This window comes from Gavia stellata, chromosome 5 (assembly GCF_030936135.1).
Source record: "Gavia stellata isolate bGavSte3 chromosome 5, bGavSte3.hap2, whole genome shotgun sequence".
In the NCBI taxonomy this organism is placed as follows: domain Eukaryota; kingdom Metazoa; phylum Chordata; class Aves; order Gaviiformes; family Gaviidae; genus Gavia; species Gavia stellata.
The window spans coordinates 50,699,509-50,717,027 of NC_082598.1; the positions used below are offsets into that span (position 1 = coordinate 50,699,509).

At 42.4% G+C, this 17,519-nt stretch overlaps 1 protein-coding gene across 2 annotated transcripts in view; it reads left to right on the forward strand.

Annotated features, from left to right (window-relative positions):
* Window positions 1-17,519, forward strand: part of HERC3 (HECT and RLD domain containing E3 ubiquitin protein ligase 3) — a 48,157-nt gene that overhangs the window by 11,416 nt on the left and 19,222 nt on the right. For both annotated transcript variants that reach the window (XM_059817528.1, XM_059817529.1), the window contains exons 2-12: window positions 4,676-4,835; window positions 6,233-6,309; window positions 6,901-7,122; window positions 9,516-9,607; window positions 10,628-10,758; window positions 11,378-11,538; window positions 12,054-12,130; window positions 12,911-13,035; window positions 13,581-13,640; window positions 16,023-16,134; window positions 16,861-17,050. In XM_059817528.1, the coding sequence (XP_059673511.1) occupies window positions 4,676-4,835; window positions 6,233-6,309; window positions 6,901-7,122; window positions 9,516-9,607; window positions 10,628-10,758; window positions 11,378-11,538; window positions 12,054-12,130; window positions 12,911-13,035; window positions 13,581-13,640; window positions 16,023-16,134; window positions 16,861-17,050 (1,407 nt within the window). The remainder of the gene's footprint in view (window positions 1-4,675; window positions 4,836-6,232; window positions 6,310-6,900; window positions 7,123-9,515; window positions 9,608-10,627; window positions 10,759-11,377; window positions 11,539-12,053; window positions 12,131-12,910; window positions 13,036-13,580; window positions 13,641-16,022; window positions 16,135-16,860; window positions 17,051-17,519) is intronic.

The window sequence follows — 17,519 nt, forward strand, 5'->3', positions numbered from 1 at the left end:
CATAATGTCTTTCTCATTTTCTTGTAGTACCTGTTGAAGGCAGTAGTAGGTTTCTCATGGAGTTTTTGGCTATTGGATCAGGCTTCCATAAGTGCTAATGCTGCTAGTGTCACCTTGTTAGATGGTTTAATGTGTTAGTGTAATTCATCTCCAAAAGGAGATAATTCATCTCCTTTCCTGTAAGAATTAAGGCTTTGCAGTACGCAGAGCAGAAAGACCATATGAGTGAAGTTTAGGTTGCTATTGGTGTCTGATTAAATATTCAGCTGCCTTGTGCATTAAAATGTTGTATCTCACTCCTGTTTTTTAGATATTGGTTATACAATGCTCAGGCATCCTCAGTGTGGATGTGGACTATATTAACAAGCATGGCAATGCAAAGAAATTGGCTCATCTGTCCTCAGACTTGCCAGCTGCTAGCATTTAACCCAGAGGAGTTTCTTGCCAACAATTGTTTCTCCCTTCCCTGTTTCTGCTGCCATCTCTTTCTTATCTGGGCAAGCTAGTAAGACACTTATCTCGGAGAGTTGGTGAGCACTTTCCTAACAGAAAGCAACAACCAAGACGCACAGATGCTCTGAGTTGCTTATTGTCAAGCTGGGGAGGCAATGAGGAGTTTTGGCCAGGTGTCCAAGCAGACTGAAATCGGTTGAAACTCTTCAAAGCCACAGCTGCTTCTCACCAGTGAAGAAATCCAGATTTTGCCACTGAAGGTGTAACCTCAGGGCTGATAGTTTCTCTACGTCATTTTCAGAGAGTAGAAGCCATCTGGTGCTGTTCAGGTACATCTCAGTACACATATGACTGAAGGATTCTGCCATGTCCGCTAGCAAAAGCCTGTCTTGCAAGCAGCTGGAAGGTATACATAAAAGGGTGTATCAACTTTAATAAACTTGCTAGGAGTAGGAAAGCTAATTAATCATTCATTGCCTGTGCCTTCTAATCAATGCAGTATAACTGGGTGCTTTGTGCTTTCAGCAGCTGCAGACATTGAAGATCTTGTATAGCTTTCCAACATTGTGGGGACAAAGTGTAAGACCTGTTTTATAAATAGTGGAGCTATGGACTGAAGGTGGGCTTTTCAGGGGTTTTCATTCTTGGCCCAGCTTTGCTGCCATTTCCAAACCTTCATGCTAAATGTGCTGACTGTCAGAAAGCTGAGTTACAGAAATATATAGCACCTGTCCTCAACTTCTGCTGGAGTGTCCCTGCAAACCACAGACAGGCAAGAAAACCCAAGAGCAGTCCTGGGAACCAGGCCTGTCACAATTCAGAGAAGGGCTGTCCTGAAAGCATTTTGCCTGGACCTCATTCTTTGGTCCAGTGTATATTTTATGAAAAGATCTAACAAGGTTAAGACCAAAAGAAGACAAACCTTGGTAAGTCTGTTTATGTTGAGATCTATGAGTTAAAGCAGACAGAAGAGAGAAATGAAGATTGGAATTCCACCAATATGAAGAACTGATAAATTACTTTCGAGCATTGGTGCTGTTTTGAGACAGCTGATGGCTTCAGAAAGAAAAGATTGGGTCAGTGTGTACTTCTTGGAACTTGGGGTTTGGTTTTTTTTTAAAAAGTTTTATGACATGTTGAAATACTGTATTGCATAACTCCTTCAGCCCTTCCCTGTTGCTTTCAGGGTTTTGTTCTGCTTAGCTTTGTATATAATCATGCCTGTTAGGCTCCATTTGACTGGTTTTATTCATCAGTTACTGAAGACACAATACTAAGAGTAAAGTTCACCCTTTGCACCCTTCATCTCAGTGCAGTGATGCATCTTTTCTAAGGAATGAATAATGGTGTTGTGATGTTCTGGAAATTAAAACAAGTGTATACCAACCACTAAAAGACCTCATGTTTTGATGTGAGGAAGGGGTGGGAGGTCAACAAAAAAGTAATTGATGTTTTTGATAATACTGCCCGTGTTAGCAGGGAGATCGTACATTCGGCTTGGCAAGCCTGACAGTGACTGGGGACCCTTGTTGGACTGCCTGGGCAGCCTGTGCCCCCAGGGGAAGGCTGGCTTTTATCTCTGGAAAGGTATTTGTGAGTGTGTAAAACTTAAACTGTTTGGAGCTTACATTTCTTCATGACTTCACAGGCCAAGCTGCGATAGACAGGGTTTTAGGAATGTACTGTGGTGAGATGGGCCATAAGTGTACATTTCTAAAAGCGAAGATCTTCAGCTCCAAGACAGACATATTTTTTTGTGCCTGTGGTTATCCAGTGAGTCCACATGAGGCTGTACTCTGCTTCTTGGGTGAGCAGTGCAGTCACTGAAGGCTTTCAGTGACACAGGGCAGCCTTTCAAAACAAGTCAATATTTATTAGTCCCCTGGGATGGCACATAGAGCAAGGTCAGGTTTGTGTTGCCAAACTAAACTTAAGATGGAGTCTGTGGGGACTGAAGCAACGACTCTGGATTTCTAAACCCACTGGATATCCTCTCTGTGTCCCAGTGTGTGAAACCCTTGCTATGTAGTCCTTGCTGCAGCCTCCCAATACCTCAGGGCACTTTTTCTCCAGCTGCAGTACTGCTGTGGTCAGAGTCCTGCCTCTTCCAGCTCCTGATGCTGATCTTTGGTCACTGGAGTCTTCTGTCACCTCCAAGGTGCTCCCATGGCTCGGGGCAGTTTGCGGTAGTCCTTCCACAGCAAATGAGATCTGTATACTTACACTGACAAGTACTGCTTTCCCAGGGAAGAAATGAGCTTTGTCACGCCTGCAGGTGGTAAAACACATTCTCCATTATGGATGCCCCAGCCTCCCATATTGTCCGTGTCTGTCTCTTTATCAGATTCATGTTGTCCCCTGGAGTGTTTGGCAGCGTGCAGGGACCAGCTTTGGAAGAAGGGCAAACTGGTGAGGTGGTGACCAGTTTTAAGAGCTCGGGTGCTCTGGATAATGGCCAGGCTCAGTGCACCCTGGCAAGCAAGCCTGGCTGAACTTAAGTGGCATGTCAGGCACGCTGCAGTGGGTATTTTGTTGTCTTGCGGGTTGGCTGAGACGAAGAGACCGTAGCCACATGTGCTGTTGAGATTGACTTTGACCAGCCTGTACAGCTGCTGGTTGTTTAAAGCTCAGGAATAAAAATAGGCTCCCTCAATTATATATGCAAATGAACATAAACCAGGCCACCAAGCAGTGCTACAGTTGGATGCTTATGGGCCCAGGCGTGGAAACTGCATGTGTCAATTGAGTTACCGTCTTCAAAACCTGTCCGTGTCTCTGCGTAGGGTTGGCAGTGGGACCGGGTGAGACTAGTCCTGCTGGAAGGACCTACAGGGCAAAGGGCATTATTAGATGGCAGGGCTAAAGGACGGCTGGATGGCAGGCAGGCCCAGTCCACAAGCCCTCCTAGATGTTTGTCTGCTTATTGCTTGTAAACTGCATCTCCACTGCCATTAATTATTTTGAGTGAAAAGAAGCACATGTTCAGGTGTGCGTTTCCTCTGTTAGAATACATATTTAACTAATTGTCACCTTTCTCTTCCATAACATCCATTAGGGATTCTTCTCATTTTCTGAATCCCAGAATAAGAAGGTAGGCCCTCCTAGGAGTGCCTTCCTTTTAAATTCATTTAAGACATCTAGGTTGATCAGTATGCAGGTTTTGCTACTAAGTACTTTAATGATTTCTGGATGCCTTTGATGTGGGGTATCATTTTCATAGAATGACATGTAACTACCCTTCCCTCACATGTCGCAGGCAAGTGGGACTTTAATAAAACTGATTGCTGCCTTGTAGCTTACAGGGTGCAGTCTTTCTTCATCCACCTGGAACATCTGTATTTATTCAGGGAAGAAAAAAGACACCCAACTTTGCCTCTGTCTGGCTTGTGGGGAGTTTTTCCATCAGATGTGTGGCATTTCCAATGTTTTATTGCAAAACAAGACTTTTTCATGTTCATTTGTAAAAACTCCTCGTAATAAAAAAGATTTGGTTGTTGATATTGTGAGAGTAGTTGTCAAACCTACTTCAGTTGTCTAACATGATGTAATGATGAAAAGTCAGTTGTGGGTGATCTTTCAGAGGACTGAGTGATAGTTTTTTTTTCTTTTATTCCTCCCTAAGGCCTTCTTGCTTTGCTTCCTTTTTATGGGACTTTGTTATGAGTGTCTGACAGTAGTAGTAATACGTTGATAGGTTCAAACCTGTTCCAAGCTAAGCACAGGGGATGTCATAACACATACGCTTTCATGCATCAAGCAATAAAGGAAGGGGCGGATGGGCTGATTAGCTTTGTGAATGACTCGTCTTCATTGGACATGAGAGCTGTGGAAGGTCAAATGTGTTTTACAGGGTCTGCCAAATTCTGGGTCCTGGGTCCCCATGTCAAAACTGAGTGAGAAAACCTCAAATCTGGGAAGTCTGGTTGTTCCTAAATAGGTTTCCCTGTATCTGCGAGGCTGTCTGTGTGTAGACTGTCGTCGTGCTTGGGGGCATGTGCCTGCCTTTCTCCTATGATTTTCAGACCAGGCTTTCAGAAGAGCTCAGCAGCTACATGTTCTCAGTAAAACCATGTCCTTTGCTCTTGTAGGAAGTGTTTTAAAACTAAATTGGGGATCAGTGCACCCATCTGACTGGCTTTGCATACAGATTTGCCTAGACCTGATGCCTGCCTGTCGCTGTGAGATGAATCCTGTGACCAGAGAGGTTTTCTGTTTTCCTCAGAGCAAATCGGAGCCCTGGCCGGGCAGCACATCGTGCACGTGGCCTGCGGAGAGTCTCACAGCGTGGCGCTCAGTGACCAGGGCCAGCTCTTCTCCTGGGGTGCCGGCAGCGATGGACAGTTGGGCCTCACCACTATAGAAGACACAGTGACGGTACCAAGGTAAATTTTTAACAAGTTCAGGTTTCCTTAAGGCAGCACTTTCTATCAGAGGGGCAGTAATTGGGCACTTCTCACATAGGGATGTAAGGTGATACCTCCTCCTTTTCTGTACTGTACTAGTGCCCCCTGAGCCACCCTGGGATTCAGATAAGTCCTCAGGAGGTTTGGGGAGGACAGGCCGCCTGCCTGTGGGTGCTTGGGGCATGGAAAAGAAAATCAGAGTGTGCTTGGCTTCCTCAATGAAAAATGCCACTGTGTTTTGTACAGAGCAAGAAGGTGCATGAGGGAGGACCCAAAAATAGAAATGCAGTGTGTGATACCCATCTCTATTTCAGTCCCTAGGGAGTCCTCTGAGATAGCAGATACATTTCAAGAATGGGGGAAAAAATATATGGCTGCATGAACTGGCACCTCAGCTGTGAAACTCTTTTGCAGTGTTGCCCGTTAGCAGCAAAGCTACTACGCCAGCCTACTGCGATTCCGAATAGTGAATGTTGCTCAGAAACTTTAGGATAGTGCTCAATTTTCTTCACTTATTTAATGTATCTTACCTGTTTCAGAGCACTAATAGGGTTAAGTGCAAGGACATGTAGATGGCGGCAGTGGCCAGTGGCAGACACCAAGACTCCTCTATCCAAAGCAGTTCACAGATGATAGGTCTCAGCTTATCACCATAATAAAGATAACTGGTCTTTTTGTACTTAATGGTGTTGTATCATGCTGCATTAATAACAGATGTAGTCTGTCTCTTACTTGGTCTGCCACTGCAGATCCGGGGCGGAGCAGAAGTTTGGGACATCTGTCTAGGGTGGCTGTCATTGTTGAAACAGTATTTAAAGGATAAGAGTTTCAGTCACAAAACATTAATGTTTGAGCAGAAGGGGTCTGTGGGAAGACAGTTCTAAACTTGCAGGTGGCTCTGATGTAGAAGAGAGAGAGGCTCACATGTCAATGTGATAGTGCCATTTTAAAAATAACATTTTTGTGAAATAACTTGAACCTTGGACATGCTATTCTCTGTACAAAGCACTGAAGATGTTTTGGTGCTGTAGCTCGTAGGAACTGCTAGGCCCCTGACAGCATGAGAAATCTCAATGCTTGGAAAAGAATAGCGAGAGAGATACCAAGAATGAGCTATTTTCACCGTTTCCAGATGGCTCGATTCAGCATTATGGCAGTAAACGTAGTTGGAGTTAGTAGTCAAGTGTCTAAAGGTCTCTGCAGATTTGCATCTGTTATGTATGGATCTGCATCACCTTCAAGACTCCATTCCTCAGTCTTAAAACCATAGGTTATGTGTATGTGTAGAATGAATATCTGAAAGTAAATCATAATTTCAACTGAAGGTGGTACTATATTTGTGGATACTTACTCTAAAATAGCGTTGTCATCTTTAGGTTGATAAAGAAATTGAACCAACAGATGATACTGCAGGTTTCCTGTGGAAACTGGCATTGCCTGGCTTTGGCAGCAGGTACTGTAACATTCATTATTTATTACCAAGATTTGTGCTGTTGTTTTAAACAGTGTCCAAGATTGTATATTTCTGTGTAATAAACCAAGGACATCCCCCTCCCAACTGCTTTCAGGCCAAATGGGAGGCTATAAAATGGATCAGGTACCATGAATATTGAAGAAGATCTTTGCCAATACTGTCAAGAAAGAAAACGTTACACATGGGCCACGCACTGTCTCACTGGTGAATGATGGCAGGAACACTTAAAAGCTTTCCATCTTGATGTAGAAAAATGTGTGTAGTTAATTTCTTTGTGTTGAAAATACCCTTGGCTATTACTTTTCTGTATGCAACGTGTGGACCATTCTTTGTTATACAGCTTAAGTTACCGTGGTCTTATACTGTATTTTGTACTTAGTTGCACGTCTGTTTGTTTACCCGGCGGCTTCAGACTGTGCTTTTATTTTGGCAAAGAATGTCTTGCTTGATTTTCCTTCATGAGGCTTGGGTGGGAGCGAAGCCCCCAGCACCAGTTTTTGTTCATTTTGACAAACTTGCTTTTCTCTTGACCAGCTTTTACTCGTCATTCTCTTTCTTTCCTTGTTTCAGATGGCCAGTTCTTCACATGGGGGCAGAACAGCTATGGTCAGCTGGGCTTGGGTAAAGAATGTCCCTCCCAAGCCAGTCCGCAACGTGTCAAGTCTCTTGATGGGATCCCTTTGGCTCAGGTTGCTGCAGGCGGAGCTCACAGTTTTGCCCTCTCTCTCTCAGGAGCTGTGTTTGGCTGGGGGAAGAACAGCTCAGGACAGCTGGGACTAAGTGATGAACGAGGTATTAAAATTATGCTCCTAGGTGAAAGAAGGATGGACTTTTTTAGCCTAGTGTCTCTGTTTGCATTGACAGTATATTTTTACTGAGCAGATATGTAACCCTCAGCAACTCCTCTTGGGAGGAGAGGGCAGAGGAACAGTCTCTGATAGACTCTACAGGCTTTTCATGCTTAGTAGGAACAGAAACACTTTCCTTCCCCTTGTGGATGGTAGTAGAAGTGAGGAAGGTCAAAAAGAAAGATCTTTCAAATGTGATGTCAACATGCAGGCATCGAAGGAAATGCTCATATTCTTTCTTCCTCTTTTCAAAAATGCTTTGTCCGTATTTTGTTTGAAGTTGATGTGGAACAAAGGCTCTCCCTGCAGAACAGCAGGCTGAACCCATGCCCTTGTTTGCTAATGTGTTTTTAACTGGTGGGCAACTGTATGCTACAAAATGATGGCAAGACGGAGTATCTCAGTATTGTAAAATGTTGTCTAGTTTAATGGTTGCAGAATTTTCCAGACACAGGGCCAATGGTAGTTTTTTTTCAGGTGGCCATGTTTAGTGAAGCCTAGCCATCAACAGACTTGAAGATAGGTTTATAAATGAGGCTGAAGAGTGGATATGACATTACCACTAGTCTGAAAAGCCCAGATCTCCCCTGCTTGTTATTGACACGTTCTGAACTTTTTTGCAAAAGCAAGTGAGTGGAAGATTTTCTTTGGAGCGTTAAATCACCTCTTCATAGTTTTCTGTATAGTTGCTGAATAGCTTTAAATATCTAGACAAGTTACTGGCTGTGGATATAATACCTACCATGCATGGATAATTTATTTTGCATGGGTGAGTACATGAGGTGTATATATTTGTAAATGTTAGGTTGCATAATGTAGTAGCATATAAATACTGTATGTTGCAAGAGGAAAGCGTTACCTCACATTTTGTATACCTATAATGGAATGATGCATTTTGGTAACCCACCCTACCAACTGAAATGTATTTAAAGCGATTACTCAAAACTAGCCTATAGTTTAGCAAAGGATGCTCAAGTGTATGCATCGTTTCATCTTGGTTTACACTTTTAGGAATATGAAACACAACTGTACGACTTATTGCCTATCTTGTGTTCTCTCAAAAATGCTCCAGGACTATTCTCTTGTGCTATATGTAAGCTAGAGCTGATCTTGTGTAAGAGCAGCCATGTTGTTTCCCTGTAGACTGTCAGATAAATGCTTTTAATTTCAACAAAGCTGCAGTTTATATATAAGAGGCTTGCTTTGACATGGGGCTCATCTTAGATGAACATATAAGGGGCATCTACTTGTGAGGCTGTGTTGTTCAGGGATCATACTCTGCTTACCCTCAATACATGACACTGTAAATACTTGATATTTATGGTAAGTGAATCATGGTAAGACAGTGTGAATTATACTTAGTGAACATGAACAGCAAAGTCCACAAACATGAGTAGTCTGCAGCACTGTTATTTAAACAATTATGCTGTAGAGATAAGAAGTGTCATTCCTGTCAAAATAAAGATCAGAGTGCTAAAATACAGAACAAAGCAAATGAAAAAATCTGCTCTCATTTCTAAATTCATGAAAATGTGACCATTTTCCTTTCACTACCCAGAAAAAAGCACCTGTCAAATCCTTGGGTGAGAGTCTTAAAAAATGGACAACTTCTATAGGTAGGAACCTGATTTTTTGTTGGTATGAAGTAAGCAGCTGCTCTCCTTAATATCTAACTGTTTTGGGGTGCCTACTGCTCCTTGAAATGCTTAGCTTTTATTTTATTTTTACATCAGTAGAACGTGTAACCTTGCTTAGTGTATTCATCCTCGGGAGACCCACTTTGATGATTAGAATGTCAGAGTGAAGGAGAAAAGCATCCTTTAACGGTTGGCAGAGATTAGCCTTTGCAAGTAGGAGGATCTTCTTAAAGGATGACAGCAGAAGGAAGGCTAGGCATTTAAATACACCTTGGGATTCAGCTTGTCATGTGTGTTGCACTGGTGTCTCCACATGTCAGGATTGTTCTGTATGGAAAAGGTCTAAGCAAGGTTTTGGAAACGTTTGCAGTTGTCAGCGAGGAGTCTGGAATGTAACGTGTGGCTAGGCTGCACTCATCATACCTCCCAAACTGCAAGTGCATGTTGAGTTTATACAAGATTCTCAATATTTGCATTCTTGCTCTGGACAATCTTCTTTGAGCCAGGGCAAATCTTTTAAGAACTGGAGGAGGAAAGCAGCAGTGAAGTACTCAAGGACATGGGTTTTTTTCCCCACAGTTGTTAAAGCTTCCATTGTGCATGTAGACCACATCTGAAAATCAAACTGCCAGTGGTTTTCTCAGACATTCAGGCTTGTGTTTATGAAACAGCTCCTTTATTTTCTTTGTCTTCAATGCAGACCGAGAATCCCCTTGTCATGTGAAGTTGTTGCGGTCTCAGAAGGTTGTTTACATCAGCTGTGGCGAGGAACACACAGCAGTTCTGACAAAGGTAAAGATGCTAACCTGGGAACCCTGCCTGCTATCTCACCTGCCTGATGGTTTCACATTAGTTTCCTGGGTAATGGCAGCAAAGAGCAGGTTGACTTATTATATTCCATCCGACTGCAGTAAAAGAAACTACATGGAAAGTATAGTCTTATTATAATTTATTTTGAGTTTCATTGCCAGCATGATCCATTGCTGGTTTTGAAGATGAAGATGTTAGTAATCCATGACAATGAATAGTAAAACTCAGGTGAATGACTCAAAGAAATTAGCTTTGAGCAAAAAAATTAACAAATATACATCCAAAGGGGTGAAACCAGCATTTTGTTGGAAGATAAAAAGAGTGATATTGTGCTTCAGAATAAAATACAAGTCAAAACAAATGGGTGTTTAAATGAAACGTTAGTGGTTCCTCGCAGTATTTACAAGAGGTTTTCAGTTCCAAACCTGCTGTTTCCAAGTGGTGTAAATCTTAGTGGACAGAGGACAGGGCTAGGATTTGGGAGGTCACTGCTCAGTTCTTGCCTTGCCTCTGCCACTTCCTAGGTGTTGCTTCCTTTTTTGGTGCCTCAGTGTTCTCCACTGTAAAATGAATTAAAACAGCTGACATTGGGATTCCTGTGGGAAAAACACCGTAGAAGGTCAGTTATGTAGAAGCTCTTGTTCAAGGAAAAAGGTCACAGTCCTTTTGATCAGCAGCTGATAGAGATGGGCGTGAAGTACTGTGGAAATGGGCGCTACTCAGCCATGTTTAAACCTGATGGGATTTCATACTCATCTGGTGATGGTGGGGGGAAGCTGGACTGGTGCAGACATACCTAAAGATAATTCTGTCAATCTCTGATGGGTGGCAAGGTAGCTATTTGGAAGTTGCATTAGCAGAACCCAAGTTTCTTTTCTGAATCCTTTGGAAATCCCCAGCAATCTCTGCCTACGCTTGGGCTCATACTGAAACTGGAGTCAGAGGGATACTGCTGGGTTATGGGTCCCTAAATGGAGACTATGCTGTTTGATTTGCTAACAGAGTGGAGGGGTGTTCACGTTCGGTGCAGGTTCCTGTGGGCAACTGGGACATGACTCCATGAATGATGAAGTGAACCCCCGAAGAGTTCTTGAGCTAATGGGCAGTGAAGTATCGCAGATTGCTTGTGGCAGGTGAGCCCTACGTACAGTCAGAAATTTTCTTTGGTAGAGATTAATGCTGACAACTGAGTCTTGTAAATAGGAGGAATAGTCTCACTTCTGCATCCTACGTGTCAAAACTAAGTTAATTTAAATTTTACTTTCCGTGAGAATTTTAAGGCCCTCTGAAGGAGGTTGTTTTTTAATTGGGGTTGTTCCCTGTGCTGTAACCTGGTAAAAGATACCTTTCTATCTTAATAATTCAGAAAGACTTTGGAGCAGCAGCCCCTTTGGTCACAAGTTTCCGGCCTCTTTAATGAAAAGAGAGTTAGTAACACTGGTGCTGTGTTGTTGCCTTTTGATACGTACAGGCTTAGCAAATGACTAAGCTAATTCTGTCTGTCAGCCTGATACCAGCTGTATGCTGGCACACGCTGCTCTTTGTCATTTCCATCTAAAGAGCTCCATCTCATAAACTGGTGCCATCAGGTGGCAAAAACTGAGCATTGGTGCTAGTGTAAAGATGCTGCTTTGCACCAGCTCCTGGCCTAGGGGAACCGAGAATAAGTTTTAGGCTGCATTTGTGATTTTTTTTTTTTTTTTCTTTTAATTGTTAAACAAGGCCCAAACTTTGTACCTGTCTCTGTTACAGACATCACACTTTAGCCTTTGTGCCTTCTTCAGGAATGATCTATGCATTTGGCTGTGGAACAAGAGGCCAGCTGGGAACGGGGCACACTTGCAATGTGAAGTGTCCCTCTCCCGTCAAGGGTCACTGGGCAGCTCACAATGGGCAGCTCTCGGGGAAACCTGGTACGTACTATGCGTGATTTGGAGTCGCAAATGGACATAAACAATTTCATTTCACCCATGGCTGTCTAAAGACATCTTTACATTTTTCTGTGAATGTTCTGGAAATAGCAAAAAAACCCCATGCTCCTGTCCCAAACGCACTATGGAAATTACTGGGTGACCTCTTGCTCTCCCTGTTAATGAGTGCCCTCTCCCTTTCTCTTTTCATGGCAGAGCTCAACGTTTGGTGTTTTTGAGCCTTCATGAAATTGTACTAGTGATTTCTGAGGGCTTTGGTTTCTACCCCCATTGCAGTTTAAAAATTGCAACTTCTCCCTGCTGCGAGGCCCTGTTTATCTCTCAAGAAAGTGCTACAGTGCTTGAGTTCCAACTGATTTCAGCCTGGCCTTCAAGGGACCCGGGTGCTCCTCGTAATGTAAAGCCTGAGACACTGGCAGTGCAAATGTGGGGGAAAAAGCACAGCAGGAACTTGCATTCATCAACCTTTAACGCAACCGCATCTCTTTCTTCAACAGACGCCTGTAAATATCACATTGTTAAACATATCTTCTCTGGAGGAGACCAAACATTTGTGCTTTGCTCCAAATATGAGGTAAAACAAATGAAGTATCTTCTCAAGCCTGCTCCCCTGTCCCAGCCTTCACAATGCATCTTTTGTTTTTTGGTAATATCTCCCAAAAACGAAGTGTTGCTTTGGAGTCCATTCTGCCTTACAAACCTTACCAACGATGACAGTTGTTACAGGGTTTTACAACTTTTTAGGAGTGGCTGAAAATTGCCTTCCTTTAGAGGCATGTCAAAGAGCAGTTGGGAAGACACTGACTTCAGCTGATCAGCAGGGAGGGGAGTCCAGTCTCCTTTGCAGATTGGAAACAAGGGGCTGGTTTCCTTCTGAGACACCGGTGTCCACATGTGGGGCTGTGGACCACATATACCGGGGTTTTGTCAAGATATACTGGATGGAGGGCTGAATGCTGAACTGTTTTTTCCACTTCTGTCTTCTTATTTCTTTCAAGAAGTGTTTGACTGTCCACTTTTGAGGCGTGGAAATAGGTCTAGAATACATGTACTAAGCCTGCAGTTATATATGGCAGTATTTAAGATGGCTTTGGTACATTTAAGGAAATGATATCTTCTTTATTTTTTTTCTTTTCCTCTTTTAAAAAAATGTATTTGATGATAATCTTGGTTTTTTCCATACCTTTCCATGCCTTTCCTTTTAGACTTCGTTGTAATGCCACAGCTCCCTAACCAAACCTGTGCAGAGAACACGCTAAAGAAGCTATCAGTTATATACAGAAAACAGAGATTATCAATTAGAAGGAATTGTTTTACAAGCCTTGTCTTTGCTGAAATCTGTATCTTCTCACAGAATTCCTTGCCTGCTGATGATTTCCGGACCATAAATGAAACTCGTTACACCTGTTTAATAAATGATGAAACTATAGATGTCTGGAGGCAAAAGCTTTTAGAAAAGAACAGTTCTAATTCTGTCAAGTAGGTATTGTGGCACTGGACAAGCCTTTTGTTGAAAGTTTTATTTAAATGATTCTGTTGGCTTCCGTGCCATGCTTTTACTTGAAATTTAGCAGCCTTTCTCAGTTGTGGTTCTTGGTCATATCCAAGGGGAGGACAGTCGCCAGTCACAAGGCTGCCAGGTTAGAGCTTCCAAGCAAAACCAGAGGAATTTGAGGCTGCCTCAGAACACTGCAAATGGTGGGTGGGAAATCGATTTTAAAGTTGTTCTTTGCTGTGTGCTTAGAGTTCATGAAAAGCATCAAGAACTTGAACAGACTGATTAAATTCCTTCCCCTGTGTGCCTGCCACGAGAAGAATAGGTGGAAAGGAGGCACTGCTAACATCCCTTCTTTCAAAGAGGGACGTTACATGATTCTGGATGAACCACTTACCCTCTGTGCCTCTGAAGGGGTGATCCTGACATTGTTTCCCCTAGAAGGAAGGGAAGAGAGCTGAATAGATTTGCTGGAATATCTGTTCATAACCTCTATCCCTGCTTTCTTTTGTCTTCCTGCTGCAAACAGTGATGTTGTTCAGATACTGTCCTCAGCTGCCTGCTGGAATGGAAGCTTCTTGGAGAAGAAGTAAGTGGCAAACAGAGTCCAGAGTGTGGCTTTCCCTTGAGGCAGACTGGAATACATTCACTTCACTCTCTGCTGCAGTGAGATTTGATTTTTCTGATCAGACAGGAGACAGGGGCAGAGGGGGTCCACTAAAGAGGTGGGTGGTCAGAGCTGGGTAAGGAAGGCAAATGGTCTAAGAAAGTGCATGGTGAGTGAGTGTACTGCAAGTGGCACAGATTCCTTGGAGTTGCGCAACTGTAATTTTTCCTTATGAAATGAATATCAGCTTCTTCAAAAGAGAGGGATAGGAATACAACATTGAATGAGTAATGACAGGTATCTGAATAGTCTCTTACCCAGCTGAGCTAGCTGGTGGGGGCTGGTGCATGTGGAGGTATACTTCAACACAGGCTGCTCTTGAAAAATACATCTGGGGCAGCATGGAAGCACTTTCCTTTTAGGTGACATCAGTTGTGGAAAGTTTCATGCTCCTGCTTATAACAGCAGGAATTTCAAAGGGGTGTAACCAACAATAGGTGGTGACAAGGTTGTAATATGCATAGCTGAGTCAAAGGCTGTGGGTTGGAAAGGATTGTGTTGGCTGTGTCTGTAAATGTTGCGGAGGTAACAGCATAAGATGAGGAGGAGGAGAAATTTTTTATGGTGATGTGATGAGTAAATGACCTGTAGTTAGGTGAAGAAAAGCTTAGTTACTCTGAATAATCTTTGAGTAATATTTTTCCAAGAGCAACTTGAAAAAGAAAACAATTTACTCATTATTCGTGCATTTTTCCGCTTGTCCAATATTTTCTTCTTTAGTGTTGTGACAAGGCAGCATGTTACTGCATCAGGAGAGTTGTGTCATGTCGGTTTAAAACACTTGTTGAGATATCCAAGTTGTTGACTCACTGCAAATAGTCCCACATCTCCTTTGAATGTGGAAACGAGTGGAGTTTATGACTTTGTCACCCCAATGCAGTTCTCCTTCCACTTTAATGATGTCTTGGCTAGTGCAGGACTTAACTTTTACAGAAAATCTTTGACCAAATGAATGCTAAAATTTGAAGCCACCATACACTGAAGTGAGGCTGTGTTCAACCATGTACCTTTATATGTGAAGCCTTATGTCATGATGCACTTGATAGAAATAGCTTAGTATATCCTTCCGGTATCTTAATGTCGTATAGGCCTGTTTGCAATACAGCATTGTGGTACACAGGGTTAGATGGAAAAGCAACTTTTCTATGGCTGTGTGAGTGGGCATGCTCCAGTACTACTTCTGCACATCACAGCCTGAAGCGCTCTGTACTGCAGTGTGACTCTGAGGAGCTGTGTCCAGCCTGGTGTGTATGCTGTTATGGAAGTAGCCATTCTATTATAGCAGGCAATGTTTAGCTTCTCGTATTGTTATAGCCACACCAGCAAAGTGACAAATGCATCCCATCTTTAATAGCTACCTTTTCCTTCAGAGTGTCTAATACAGCACAGTCTCAGATGAGTAGTGACAGACTTGGGAAATCCTTGAGGTCAACGAAATTGTAGCAATGACCTTTTATACCAGCAACTGCACGGTTTTATGCGCAGCTTTACTGCAGACAATGGTGCTGAGAGCCTCTGCTACAGATGCTGATCATGCTGTAGATGCTGAGCTAGGTAACTTGCCTGGACATTCAGTGTTGCTAGATCTGGCTGTTAGGCTATTGTCCTCCACAGGCTTGCCTTCATTATCCCTCTTACCCAGGTAGCCTAAGTAAATTACAGCCTTTCAAGTACAGCAGAAAGGACAGCACATGTTTGTTGCAATTGAAGACCATATGAAGACTGTTCTTAGCTGTGCTGTGTTTTGGTTGTGGTCATTATTTAGTTTTAGAAAATTTGAGAGTGGCATTGCCAAAAAGCTACTCTGAATATCTTCCCATTTTCTTTTGAAAATCCTCATCTGATGTTCCCTTGTATAGCAGTCAATGTTGTCTTATGCATTACCCTTCCCTTTCTTACTGGGTGTGATTAAGCAGATTTTGCTATAGAAGTAGTGTATATGAAGACAACGGAGAGGATCCTGATACATACGATAGATATATATTTTATAGGTTTTTAAGCACTCTGGCCTGTCTAGGCAGGCTCTTAGGTCAGGGAAGGAGTCCTGGGGAAATCAAAGACTTCAATAAAGTGTTTCTCTGCAAGAATCCCAACACTAACCAAGGCCCAGAAGAGTTCAGAAGGGAGAGTTGTCCATCTTGTCTCTAGCAAGAAGATTCCAACTTCTGCTTTGTTTCTAGTCTGATTAGTTCCCGAGAGGTCATTTCTCCATTGCTTGCTCTCAGGCCATGCCAATGCACAGGTAATGGTGTATCTTCCTTAAACTTAAGCCAGTCTGTCTGGAATTTTTTTTTTTTTTTAAAGAATTGATGAACATTTTAAAACCAGTCCAAAGATCCCAGGGATTGATCTGAACTCCACCAGAGTGCTGTTTGAGAAGCTGATGAACTCTCAGCACTCCATTCTCCTAGACCAGGTATTGCACTTCTGGGGTTTTGGGTATTCAGAGGGAAAATAAAGGCTTTGTCCCTCCGTAACATGCAAGTAACAGCAGCCTTTTTGGGGAGGGGTTGTACTGCAAATCTGCAGGCCATGTCCTTCATGGTATCAGTGGATACTTCTCCACTGACCTGGGCTGATTTTCACCTTCGCAGAATATGTCTCTAAGACTTGTTTTTAAAAAAGTTTTCTCTCATGGCATTTAATACTTGAAATGGCTGCTGAAATCAATTCTGTGTATGTTATACTTGTAAATAATGACTATGTGCTCATTTATTGCCTGTCAGGAGTTGAGTACTTTATGGTTGTATAATTTATTCTAACTTGGAGGATTTCTCTCATGAGTGCAGAGCTGTGAGATAAAATCGTGTTTGTTCTCCGTGGCATTTTTTAGCTATAATTTTTATAGTTTGTTTTTTTTTTTTTACTCCAGGTTTGACTTTTAAAGCAGGGATGTGACCGTTAAGGGACTAGGTGTTAATTAGCCTCTAGCCAGCCCTGGAAAAACCTATCCAAATGTTTGTGCATTTTGGAAAAACCAGATTTCAGTCCTGTTCTATGGAGTGTACTTAAGAGGTCATCAGCAAAAGCTGTTAAGTCCACCCGTGCTGAGTGTGCTCTGTTTCATCAGTTCTTACACATCATCTACGGTATAGGTGCTCTATCAAAAGAAGTTGCCTTCTTTTGTTTTGTTTTCCTCTAGATACTGAAGAGCTTTGAAAGTTTTTTGATTCCTCAGCTGTCCAGCTCACCACCAGATGTCGAGGCAATGAGGATCTATCTGATTCTCCCTGAATTCCCACCCTTCCAAGACTCAAAGTATTATATCACATTAACGCTTCCTCTCGCAATGGCTATTCTGCGCCTAGATACCAACCCCAGCAAAGTTCTTGGTAAGAGGTTGGCATTTAAGATGCATGTTGCTCTCAGCATCCAGCTGGGACACACAGTGTTGCCTTTAGGTTTTTCAGTCATGTTTTTGTGTTGGTTTAATTTTTCTGTTACAATGGCTGCAATGATAATTGGGTATTATTTGTGGTATAGTGTTGTTATGAAGCTGTCACCTCTAAAAAGCAGCTGGGAACCAAAAGCATTCAAGGAATCCTCCCTCCAAAACCTGTGTTCCCATGTAAAAGAATTATAAACATAAAATTTGAATTTTAAACATGAGCTATGAAGAAATGAAGAATGTGCCATACAGGTAAGATATGGGAAGTTAGTTACAATAATATTAAATGTATAAAATTTGTGGTGGTGTGGATAATAAATGAGAAAATTCAGGTTAAGAATTGTTTTAATTTAGAAGTAAAATATCATTTCAAACAACACTTACTAGGGAGGTTAGTCTAATTTACCTTATCT